At 33.3% G+C, this 13,671-nt stretch overlaps 1 protein-coding gene across 1 annotated transcript in view; it reads right to left on the bottom strand.

Annotated features, from left to right (window-relative positions):
• Positions 1 to 13,671, bottom strand: part of mei-41 (meiotic 41) — a 593,070-nt gene that overhangs the window by 358,499 nt on the left and 220,900 nt on the right. Inside the window, exons 15-16 of the mRNA XM_067099620.1 lie at positions 12,243 to 12,561; positions 10,959 to 11,101 (exon numbers count right to left, since the gene is read on the bottom strand). Of these exons, the coding sequence (XP_066955721.1) occupies positions 10,959 to 11,101; positions 12,243 to 12,561 (462 nt within the window). The remainder of the gene's footprint in view (positions 1 to 10,958; positions 11,102 to 12,242; positions 12,562 to 13,671) is intronic.

The following is a 13,671-nucleotide window of genomic DNA, read 5'->3' as shown; positions in this document are numbered from 1 at the left end:
TTAAAATTTATTAAATGATCTAAGGGTTTTCGTTTTTCATCATTTACTTTTACTATATATTTTATCAGCTAAATTCCAGCTTCTCATGAACATCAAAATCAGAACAACTGAAAATGCAAAAGGTTCTGAAAAAATTTCCTTCATTGATTTATTTCCAAAAGTTGACATTCACTGTTGGTCATACTATGGACACACATAACACATGTCTGACCATTATTATCACTTTGCACTCTGAACACTTGGGACCCGGGCCATGTGGGCTGCTCATTACGTGTCCATGTGTCAGACAAGTATGGCCTATTCGGAAATGTCAGAATTACTTACGTCTCTCTCTCTCTCTCTCTAACACCAGATTCTGTTTGTTTTATTATTTTCAGGTTCTTCATTCCATATATATTGCCATTTATTTATAATACCCACCTTTGTGTGTGTGTTACATAATCAAAAAAAAAAAGGACTATTTACATTCGATTTTGTCATATGGATTGCTTCTTTGGCTGCTTTATCAGCCTCTTCATTTCTTTTGATCCCTATATGGGCAGGGCTGCAACATATTTCTACATTTTTCCCATTATTATATAATTTATGGAGTAATAACTTAATTTGTTATACAATATTATTTTTTGGTTTGCAACTCTGAATAGCTTCTATAGCGCTTCTAGTCGCTAAAAATCACGAAATTAATAAACGATGTTTCTTTAGTTATTTTTATGGCTGATGCAAATGCAAACAACTCTGCTGTGAATACTGAAGCATTATTAGGTAGAGAGAACTGATAAGTTTTGGCTTGGGACACTGCAGCATATCCAACTCTGTGATCTGATTTAGATCCATCAGTGTACAGTATACTGCGTGAATGTGGATCTTTCGGCTTATTTGCTCTATTGTATGTTGTCTGTGGTGTTCTGGGGTATATGAATAACTTTTTGATGAATATTTTAAGTGTACAAATTCTCATATTATTCATTGTCCAAGGAGGTAATTTTACTATAAAGGTAATTGTACATTTATATTCAGCAACTCAAGCAATCTTCTAGCTTTAATTGGGAAAGGAGGTAGATGATTGTTTATTTTTTTGTTGGAAAATCACTTGTCTGAATTCTCAGAGCACTCTTCATTGTTAATAGCTCTCTATGGAGAGACAGAGGTAGTTCACCACATTCACCTTGTAAAGATGACTGATGATGATCTAAAGGCTCCTGAACATATTCCAAGGCCTTCTTTATAAACTGGGTCTAACGTTTTCAGCGTAGTGTCTGATGCTGAGCCATATATTTCACTTCCATAATCAATGATAGCCAGCACTGCTGCTTATATAGTACAGTAAGGGTATGTCTATCAGATCCCCAAGTACTGTTCGATAATTTTTTAATCAGATTTAATGCTCTTTTCGTTTTGATTTCATGGATGTTATGTGAGCTTTCCAGTTCATGTGAGTATCAAATACTAAACCTAAAAATTTTGCTGTTTGGCCAATTGGTATATTAAGGTTTCAGATTTTTAAATTTATTTCTTCATCTTTTTCCACTTTTTATTTTTATAAAATGTGATTGCTGGAGTTTCATCTATGGAAAATCTTAAACCTACAGATGAGGCCCATTCATCTATTTTTATTATACTTTTATTAATGATTCGCTCTGCATGTTTTATTTGAGATGCTGAATAATATATGGCAAAATCATCCATATAGAGGTTACTTTTAATTCCAATAGGTAGATTACTACTGATATCATTTATTGCTAAAGTAAACAGTTTGCCAATAAGGAAGCTTCCTTGTGGAACAACATTTTTATTGGAAATGTTCTGGACAAAACATCATCAATTCTCACCTGAAAACTGCGATCTGTCAGAAAGTTTTGGATAAATCTAGGTAAATTTCCACAGATGCTGTTCTTATATAAAGTTTTTAATATAGCATACCTCCATGAAGTATCGTATGCCTTTTCAATATCAAAAAAGATGGCTATAGTAATTTGTTTACATTCAAATCCTCTACGCATATGGTCTTCTAAGTTACCAAGAAAATCTAATGGAGATCTGTTACATGGTGACCCAAACTGAGTGGGAGTCAAAACTTTTTCTCGAATGTGCCATGTTAGTCAAACATTTACCATTTTCTCTAACAATTTGCTAAAACAAATATTGTCACCTCCAGGAGTAGATTTATTGCTATTCGAGAGAGCATATTCCAACTCTTCTATATTAAACTTTCTATTATAATATATATCTTCTGTTGTTTTCAAATTTATTGTTACTAATTCTATATTATTTTTCTTTGTAGGAAGTGTTCATCTAAATTCTTATCACTACTTACATTTGCCAAGTTTTCTCCTATTACACTACTTATTTCTTTTGAGTCAAGTATTCTTTTTCCATCTTTTAATATAGCATGTCTAGATGGTTTAACATGGGTACTTTGTGTTTTGTTGGACGGGTTTTGATTTTGGTACTGCTTTATCAGCAGCATTTTTAATGAAATCAACAAGAAATTTATTAGTTTCATTATAATCTTTTAAATATTCAAACGTTGGGATATTCCTAATGTGCATTTCATATCGCTCCCAATCTGCTTTATAAATGTTTAGTCAGGAATGTTTTGCAAGATCATTTTGTATTAATGAAATTAATATTGGGAAATGATCACTGGTGTACAAGTCATCAACTGTATCCCAATCTAATCTGTCTATTATACTTGAGGCACTTTGAGTTAAGCCTACTGAGGAAAATGTTCCATGTATTTTTGAATAGTGTGTGCTGACTTCATCATCATTATACAGAACATGTCATTTGAATCCATGAGTTCTTCTACTTCACTTCCTGCTCTATTTGAGTTTGTTCAATTATAGTCCCATATTGGACTGTGAGCATCAAAATCACCTACTATTAATGTAGGTTCTTTGGCATTATTAAGAAATTCTTGAAGTTTATCAATGTCATAATTTTTATTAGGTTGACTGTATAAATTATAAATTACATAATTATAATTTTTTTTTATTTAGATTTTAATATCTGATATTTGCAAGTCAGCAATGTTTACAAGTACTTTGTCATAAACTACTTTGCTATGTACATGTACAGTAAAACCCCCGTATTCGCGGGTTCCTCTGTGGAATGTATATACATATTATTCGCAGAAAATTAGCCCACTTGCTGTATTTTTCACTGAGAAATATTCACTAATTACTGTATTTTCATATCATTTTCATGATTAAATGCACTTTTTGTGATAAAACTATTAAAATACTTAGGCACTGTATAAGCATTTTTAGAGATTTTTGTGTTTGAACTATCAAAATATGCAGTTCTAAGTGTTTTAGAAGGGTTTTAAGTATTTGTGATTTTAGCTACAGTAAACCACCCATATTCAAGGGGATGCATACCGCACTCTCCATAGCTAAAACTGAAATACTTAAAAAGCCCTCTAAAAACACTTAGAACTGCCTATTTTGATAGTTTAAATAAAAAAAAACTCTAAAAAATGCTTATACCTGAGTATTTTAATAGTTTTATCACAAAAATGCATTTAGTCATGAAAATATGAAAATACAGTAATTAGTGAACATTCCTCAGTGAAAAATACAGCGAATGGGCAAATTTTCCGCGAATAATGGAGAGATAAGTTCCACAGAGAAATCCATGAATACCGAGTCCGCGAATTGTGAGAACGCGAATACAAGGGGGTTTACTGTATTTGCGGGGTGTGTGTGTGTGTGTGGTATGCATCCCCCATGAATACGGTGGGTTTACTGCATGGCTGTACCTAAATTTCCATCTCCCTCTAATGATGTAGATGCTAAGGTGTATTTACCTATTGCTGATACAATTTTGTTGACATTTTGTAAATATAATATCATTGGTTCATATTCTTTTAGTAATCTTTGTATTTCTCCTAGGTTTAGTCTTGTCTGTAGACCATTTATATTCCATTGTTACTCAAATCAGTGATTTCTTATTTCTTATATTTCATATAATTTCTTATAATGTTTGTTAAATCATCTTTTGTTATGTTTTTTGTTATTATTGCATAATTCAATGAAACAATTGTTACATCAACATGTGTTATCCTGTATATTTCTTGTTTTATTTGTTCTTATTGTACCAATTATTGGTGATGGAGTAATCTGTTCTCCTTGACATAACCACTGTAATCTATGGTATGATTTTCTTCCACTTCTTCAGCGCTTTTGGATATCTGCATCCACAGGTTTTATTATTATTTTACGAGATAAAGGCATATTCTTAGCCTATTTTTGTTTCGGTTATTTCTTCATATCCTCTGTCTTTGGTTTAACCAAAGCTTCTCTAATAATTGTTGGTTTCTTTGTTTTGGGTGGAGTTCTCTCCAAAAGTCTCTTTTTGTCTTTAATTTCTAGTCCATCACAACTTTCCTCTACTACTTCTGTGGTAGTACCTTCTTGATCCATTTGCATTAATATTTTAAATGAATTTGATAAAATATCCATATCATTTGCACCTGTTCTTGATTCTTTACAATTTTAGTTACTTCTGTAAAGTATTAATTTCTTCTCGAGATTTATTTTTTTCTGCTCCATTACTACTATCTGTATCCATTTTTCTTTCATTATTGGTTCTTGTTATTGAAGAATATGTGTTTATTATATGGACCTTGAATTCCTCTCACTTTCAATCCCAATTTAGCTTCTTTTATAGACATCCCAGCTGTTTCTTGTAATATTTTTAACTGTATTGTATATATAGTACATACATTTTGGATCTTGCATGATGGTCTTGCCTACAGTTTATACAGTTTGATTCACTCACTTCCATCGGTTGGTATGGTCTTTAGATCCACAATATGTGCACACAGGTTCATTTCTGCAATATTTCTTTGTATGCCCATATTTACTACACAATTTGACGCTGTAGTGGCTTCGGGAAATATGGTCTTATTTCTCTATTTTGGCCTAATATTTTTATTTTTTGATGTAGATCTTGACCTTCAAATTTTATTTTGGTGATTTTTAACATTTGATTATTTTCTCCTTACTCGGTATATTATATACCTCGCAATCTTGGACTCTGGGATATCTTTTTTTAAGAGAGTCCAAGAGAATACTCTTTCCGATTGGTTCATCACTGTTCTCAGGAAGCACAATGGTACCCTGAATGCTGTTCATAGTGTCATGTTTTTTAATTTTTATTTTATGTTATCTATTGTTGTTATAGACTTATAGTCCTCTGACTGACTCTTTGTTGTGGCTTTTATCTGTCTAAACGACATTTCTGCCATTGAATGTCTGTTTAATGGGTAGTTTTCTAACTTTAGGGCTGAAATTTTCATTGCTTCTACGGTTAGAAACCTTGACCAACTTCCACTCCCAAAGAGGGAATCAAAGTGAGTCAAGGTTGTGTCAAGACGATACAGTATTTACTTTTTGGGGTTTGCTCTATACTGGAGCATAGGGCTCCAGTGTAATTACACTAGGATTTTTTTCAGATTTTGCTAAACAAAGGTTGTCAGAGGAGGTTCCAGCAGTTGTCAACTGTGCTGAGTCGCTACTATCAAAGGCCCCAGGGGTACATGAATCTTTATAACTACTACTCATAAAGATTAAAGTATAAAAAAACATAAACCTGAAAACCTTCAAAAGATATCATCAGCCTTTCATGGAGTTTTTTCTTCCAGCAAATGTTAGCATCCCTACCCTACCCCACAGGATGGCACAACACGATTAGAGTGGCCCAAATGTAAGCAAACCCACTTGCTAGACTAAGGGTATTTCAAGAATACAATCATCCCCACCCTAATCATATTATGGGCAAACTGGATAGAATGCCGAGAATCCTATCCCAGAACCAGATCCCCCTGAAATCTGTGGTCCAACACTGCAAAATACCTCCACCTTTGAGCTGTCAATCTGATATCTCTCAGGTCTGAACATTATCAGACAGTTGATGGTCCTACCACAGTTTCCATTATTTAGCTTCGGATATAAATCCATTCCGAGCTATGATATCTTTTCCTATTTATCAGGTCCAATTAATTTTAACACAAGTGGAAAAATTCTACAAAAATTAATCCAAAGAAATATATAATGATATATGGGACTCTTGGACTCATACCCGAGAGCAAATTCCTGTTCAAGAGCCCCCTCACTACGCCAAGGTGGTCCCAAGTTGAGAGGAGCAGTCATTGAAATCATGATGAGCATAATTAAAATAAATATATGATGACTAACAATCCAAGGCAATTCTGATACAAAAGCTTCCCATTTCAAAACAAAAATACTAAAATCTGAGAAAAAATGTCAAAATATAGGAAAATACATATTACCTTTAAAATAATGTATATATCAACAGGAAAACCTAGGCGAAGACCTGAGTTACTACAAAGTAACACAGTTAACACTTTATCACTGACATCTCAAAACTCAATATACGTGATATTTCAGCAGTTCCTCGTTGGATGAATTGGTAGAGTTCTCGGCTAAGCACGCTCTTGTTAGGCCCGAGTTCAAGTCTCCGCCAACCAATGAAGAATTAGAGAAATTTATTTCTGTTGATAGAAATTCATTTCTCGGTACAATGTGGTTCGATTCCACAATAAGCTGTAGGTCCCTTTGCTAGGTAACCAGTTGGTTCTAGCCACGTAAAATAAGTCTAATCCTTCGGGCCAGCCCTAGGAGAGCTGTTAATCAGCTCAGTGGTCTGCTAAAACTAAGGTATACTTAACTTTTTCATTCTTTCAGACTGGGGTGGGGTGCAAAAATTGCCTGTGGCAAAGTGATTATGGAAATGTAATGTGTTCAGACAAGTATTTAACCTGTTGTTCAACTAAAAAGCATGTACAAACATTACAGTCCACTTATATATGATAAAATACATAAAACATTTACAGTATTCAGAATTAAAAATAATCCCTCAATTATCTAGATTGACAGAGCTAAAGGCCCTGCTGCATAATGGCAAAACCTGGTTAAGGGCAAGTAAGAAAATCTACGTGTTCAAGGATACTCTATACCCTTCCTCACCTCACCTAGTCAATGCTGTGTAACTATAAACACTAAATATGCTTATAAACAACAACCATCAGACAATAAGCTGATAACTTTAAGCAAACGGCAATTATCTACCTTTCACCCCCATTTTGGAACAATATACACTGCATAAATACACTTTGAAAATGACGCCCAATTCGGCAGGTAGATTGAAAATGACACCCAATTCGGCAGGTAGCCTATCTGTGTTTACCCACAGCCTACCATGGTTTTATCAATATTACTGTATTTTTATACAGAAACTTTCTTATCAGTTGTTACCATATTGTATTATCATACAAGATACAAAAAGTGTTTGTGAACTACTGGCTATGACAGGTGTATTTAAGATAAAGGTAATGGTAATGAAACTGATATCTTACATACTGGATCTATTTATACTGTATTATCATCATATTATATCATCATTGTAATATAAAATACTAATCACATGCCACATGCATTTAAGTAGACTAGGCTAATGTTTATGTCCTCAGAATCAACTGATTGAGGCCTACGAAAGAAATAATGAGAATAATTTTCTACTTGCTAAAAGAAAGATTATTACTAAAATTATTTTTTATTTTCGTGCATAAATGTAAAACGGGTATACAAAGGTACATATACTAATATACTTTATGTTAAAATAAAATCCTCAAAATCACAAAACAGCTGTTTCCGATTAGTTTGTTTATGGCATACTTGATGTTATTTATCAGTTCTTTGCAAGTGGTGCTCATGCAATAGTAAGTGGTTGTTAATTTTAAGAGGTGGTTAAGAAGCCTTAAATTTGGCAATCTGTTTGAAAGTCTAGCCTAGTGCAATCTACCGAAAATGAAATTCACCCTACAAGTATAAACTAGTACAGTAAGAGCTACTAAAAAAGGAAATTCACTCCACAAACATAGTCTAGAACAGTATAATCTACCAAAAATTACATTTTTTCAGTAAGTAAAGATTATTTTTATTTTTCTACTTCTATTTAATTCACAAGAAGATGAGATTACTGAGGAGAAGAGGTTAGCCTAATGTTATATGGACTATTGAAAATGCAACTCGCATGATACACAAGAGACATGATGAAATCATGTTTAAGGAGATGAAGTTTTAAGGGTTGCATGATACGCAAGATTGAATGATACACAAATATATACAACATATTTCATTTGTTTCACTCATTTTGCCCTGTCATGTTAACTGTGTTAATGTAAACACCCTGTGTTTACATCTTTAGTACATGTGGCATTTCTCAGTGATGACTGCAAGATGCAAATTCATTTTAAGAGCACTACTAAAAAATAGTTGATCATTTTCTGATTTACTAGAATTAATTATTTTTTCATTTCACCTCATAATATCATGGAACCTTTACTTGTATGTCTGCATGGGTTTGTTTATATCTACATGGCATTTCAACAATACTGACATCACCGTTTTGCTCTTTTTTTTTTTTTCCTTTTTAGGTGACTCTAATTTGATTATCACACATATCATAATAGTACACAGAGAATACTTTCTCACTTTTGATACTTCATCTCAAATATAATGCTCAAATTCATAAGAAAATATTAATTTAAAACATTTATACACTAATGCAACACTTGTTGTGAGTTTTGCATAGATATTGGCAACACAATGAGCTCTTTATAACTTGTTTTCCCCAACCTCAACTGTGTAGACACATGCTGAGGATATAAAATGCGTTCGTCTCTTTGGGTTGTAAGTTTGATTAATTTTACATATTTTATATTGTGGAAATGAAAATGAGAATGGTTTAGCATAAGATAAAAATAAAAAAGGGAAAGAGGTGTTATATAAAGCTTTAAAGTGTGACACCTCAGTTGCTCTCTCTCTCTCTCTCTCTATACCATATCTCTTTCTTTATTCTTTACTTTGTACTTGATGCATTTCATTACAAATTACACTACAGTACTGTACATATCTTTTAATAAAATGTGGAAAAGCATCAACATAAAAACAAAACAAAAGCTAAATGAAGTCAAATGCCTACCTACCCTTTCCACCCAAAAACTACAACGCACTTCCTCTCTCATCCAAGCCAGGGAAACTCCTTCCCTGCTCCATCCACCTTCCAAAACAAACCTTTCTCTGAGTGAGTTCTTGTAAACACCCTTACTGCTGCTCCCTCCCATGGTGCCCAGCCATCTGACCCACACCCACACCTTGGAAACTTCTCCAGGCCTCCCCAAACCCTTCCTCAGTCTCTTCAACCATTTTCTTAGGCTGTGCAGCATTGCTTGGAGAGTTTTTTTCAAATGTTAAAAATCTATATATATACAGAGTGTAAACGGGGTTCAGTGCTGCCAACATTTTCATAAGAAAACCTAATGCTCTGCTGTGCGATGTAAACTGCATTATTATTGAGTTTTACATCAAAAACCTTCAAATTATGATTATTCTGCCGCTTTAAATATGGAGAGTTTTTTCAAAATAATTTCTGATGAATATATTTGAAAAGCGCCAAACCTCGAACGCCGTAGTCGGAACCGTCAGAAACCAGGACGCCTGTATATATATATATATATATATATATATATATATATATATATATATATATATATATATATATATATATATATATATATATATATATATATATATATATATATATATATATTATATATATATATATATATATATATATAATAATTACATCTTTGGTCCCTAGTCCAGTGCTTTCAGATAATGAAGATCTGGATAACTGAGGGATTACTATAATTAAGGCTAAAAGTTTCATTAAATAAAAAATGCCTGTTGCGTCTACAGTTTGTCATTTGCAATACAGTAAACCCCAGATTCGCATTCTCACGATTCGTGGACTCACGATTCACGGGTTTCTCTGTAGAACATATCTACCCATTATTCGAGGAAAATTTGCCCATTCGCAGTATTTTTCAGAGAAATATTCACTAATTACTGTATTTTCATATAATTTTCATGAATAAATGCACTTTTTGTGATAAAACTATTAAAATACTCAGGTGTGCCTTTTACAAGGTTTTTCTTTGTGTTTAAACTATCAAAATGGGCAGTTCTAAGTGTTTTTCGAGGGTTTTAAGTATTCATGATTTTAGCTACTCGCTGGGAAGTGTGTGTGTGTGTGTGTGTGTGTGTGTGTGTGTGTGTGTGTGTGGTGTGGGTGTGGGGTACACATTCCTCACGAATACGGGGTTCACTGTATATTAAATAACTTGTCACTGAAATAAGTAAACACATAAAACAGTGATGAAATGCAATAAAACATCACAATGAGAAAAAGAAAAAATACTTTACAATAACACAGATAGCAATTAAAATAAAAATGTAAAACTTATAAAGGCTTTCTGTCACTAGGTGTTTGCAATTTTGTCTATCCCAGAGCCATACCATGTTTTGTAATACTGACAATCATTTTATTGATTTTTATAATTAACTAGTAGTTAGTCACTTATATTTTCAAAATTTTCCATTTCCATGCAGTAATCTTAAACAACAGCGTTAAATTTTTTTCATCCTGAGTTATGAATTGACCTCTTTTCTAAAGGCTGTCCTAAGGCTTAGACTAAGATATAAGCAATGCTCCTAGTGTCCTGATTGGCATCAATCAGTCGTAATTAGACTCAGTACCAAAAGCAGAACTTAACATCAGATTTCACCTCACCAGATCATGTCAGATATTCTTATTCTACAGGGTGGAGGGGATATCGTCCAACCTCACTCTCTTTCATGTTCCAAGAATGACCAGAAACATTCACACATGAATCATCACCTAAAAGGTCACTCTTGATAAGCAAAGAAGGAAAAAGGAAAAGGTAAAAGGTAAAAAGACTGGCTAATTTACTTTAGAGCAACTACTTATGGCTACATTATGAGTCAGCTTTATGTAATTGCTCTTTGAATCCCCTATCCAACAGCATGACATGGAGAGTTTGAGGGGATCAAAAACATAACTTTTCATACTTAGAGAGATAATGAAGAGCTTCAGCAACTGCGAGATGCACATCATTTGACAAGGATTCTGCAGGATCATTTGTTTTAAGGAGGTCATCCAAGTAAGAAAGAACAATTTCCCCTTCTTTGCTTGCAGTTCCACTTCTCGTATCCTGTCCAAAATAAAAAAAAATATACTAAAAGATTTAAAATCTTAAGGACTAAAAGGTATTCAGATTATAAATAATGAGGGGACCTGTCATATACAAGAAGCAATGATTTATTTCTTGTGAGCAAGCATTCTTTCATATAAAAATATCCAATTTGATAATAATGATAGGACACCAAGTTTCTACTGTATGGGTATTCAACCTATAAAATGGTAAAACTACAGAGAATGCAAAGGAAAATGAACAATCTGAAATTCTCAAAATATTTTACAATAATAAAATTAATTTCACATAGCAAGAGTGAGAAGGCCATTCATATAAGAAAAAATCTTCACTCGCTATTAAGAATAATACTTTCAACTAACAAAAAAAAGTGGAAGTTGGAAACCAACAAAAAAGGCTCATAGCATGTGGTATAACAACTTCAAGGGAATATATAGATGTACAGAGAGACACTGGTGTAATGATGATATACAGAAAACAACGAAGAAAATTATTTTACAAAGGAGAGTATAATTAAGTCAACTGTGTAAAATTTCTATATTTTCATACGATTTACCTGAGGTTTTTGTTTTTAAATGAGATACGGAAACTGGAGCACGATAACCAAATTTAAGAAGCTGAACAGTATGGTGGTATGAGGCAAGTGGAATAGATGAAAAGTAAAATTCTCAATGCAAAGTGTCTAGTGTTGACAGGAGGTGGCAAAGAATCTATAGTACTGTTCAATCAGAACAAAAAACAAAAGATGTAGCCTTCGAGCCATGTGAGATGAAATGTAAGGTAAATAAAAAAGATCTGAGGGATGCTTGATGATTGGAGGGTGGATGATCAACATATTTAATTTGCAGCCCTCTAGCCTCAACAGTTTTGAAGACAGAAAAAAAAGTGCAGACAGGCAGAAAAAGTTAGGAAAATAGTTTTCTTATCAGAAAACTAAAAATGTAATTTTTTTACCCTTATTCCTGCAATCTATTTCCACTGTATCAAGGTTATTGCTTTTTCTTACTGGACTCAATTAAGGAATGTTCTACCTTTTACATGGACTGTTCCTATTTATTAAAGAAGTGCACCGAAATAGAAAAATGAATAATGAAATTTTAAATTAGAGGATAAAAAATAATATACATTTTTTCCTACTCACCTGAAGTGCAGCTTTAGTCTTGGAAGAGGACACTAAGCTTGAAAGATGTTTCGCAATAACTGTAACAATTCGTTTGTCTTTGTGAAGCAGCAAGGACAGATAACGATTAACCATCTGAGCTGAAAGATTCGCGTGAGATACCACAGCTGGTAGGGATTCAACAACAGCCACAACAATACCAACTTCTGAGTGATCTAATAAGCCTATAAATCTTGCTACTAATGTTGGATCTACTTTCTGCTGATCACCAACAGTACAGTTCTGAGGATCACAAACTTGACAGTGAAGAATGTTGGAGCTAATTCCAGTTTCTGCAAACCTATGTAAGAAAAATATTAAAAATAATAACAAAGATTCACAGATCCAGACACATTCTTGCTTTCTCTCATATAGAAACCAAAATACTAAGAGAAAAATAACTAAGATATTGAAGTACCAGTGTATGAAACCAAACTTTAACATCGAGAAAACTTGGTACTATACTTTTATGTGAAATTTAGAGTGAACACACAAACAAAAACTTTCTTAACCCTTTAAACTCTTTAGGCTACCTGTGGTAGCCCACCCACTGACTACTGTCTCAGTATGTACTTGCACCAGCTCTACTAACCCACTGAAAAGTTTTTGATTAATCGTTGCTTACTTCATCATAAGAAATTTTTCTTTTATTTAGATTGGCATACTAGCGTCAATGTTCCAAGTTATTAATATCATTCCAATTTGAAATAAATCATCAACCCCATTCCCCCCTTAAATCATTCCAGATTAATAAATAAAACCAAAAGTGCAAGATCTCCATTTCTCAGCAGCTTCTGACCTCGTTCTGCGGCTATCAAGTGGTAATACATATCCCCGTTCTGGCTGCTACTTCCAATGTCATTCCCTTACAACAAATGATTTCTAATGACAGCTTAGTCTAATTTGTATTTGCACACAACATAAGAAATCTTAGATGTCTTCAAACGTGTCCTGCTGGAGATTTTATAGAAATCGAAGACAGTGACAAAAACAAAGTCAGTTTGTAAAGAGGTTTGTTGAAATGGTAAACACACCTCATCCAACCCTGACTCACAATTTGGAGAGTAATGTTAGCAAAAGACTTCTGTGGCCATTTCTGAGAATTCTTGGACACAAGTAATAAGTGCTAGTGACGATGAAGAAAATTAATGGGAAAAACAGAATGATGTATATGTAAAAATTATGTCTACATTAACAAAATTTCTTTTCCCAACAGTTTTGGTATATAAAATTTAATTTCCGTTCTTCGTCAGAAGTCGAACATCGCCGAAAATCGTCAAAAATCATAAGAAAACCTTACTTTTAATGCTCTGGGTGCAGAAAACGATAAACTCATTATTATTGAGTTTTACATCAAAACCTTCAAAATGATTATTCTGCCGTTTTAAATATATTTCTTCCGCGGATCGCG

The sequence above is a fragment of the Macrobrachium rosenbergii genome, chromosome 55, assembly GCF_040412425.1.
Source record: "Macrobrachium rosenbergii isolate ZJJX-2024 chromosome 55, ASM4041242v1, whole genome shotgun sequence".
NCBI classification, from domain to species: Eukaryota; Metazoa; Arthropoda; class Malacostraca; order Decapoda; family Palaemonidae; genus Macrobrachium; species Macrobrachium rosenbergii.
Note: the sequence above shows the minus strand (reverse complement) of the source record. Positions and strands in the feature narration are given on the sequence as shown.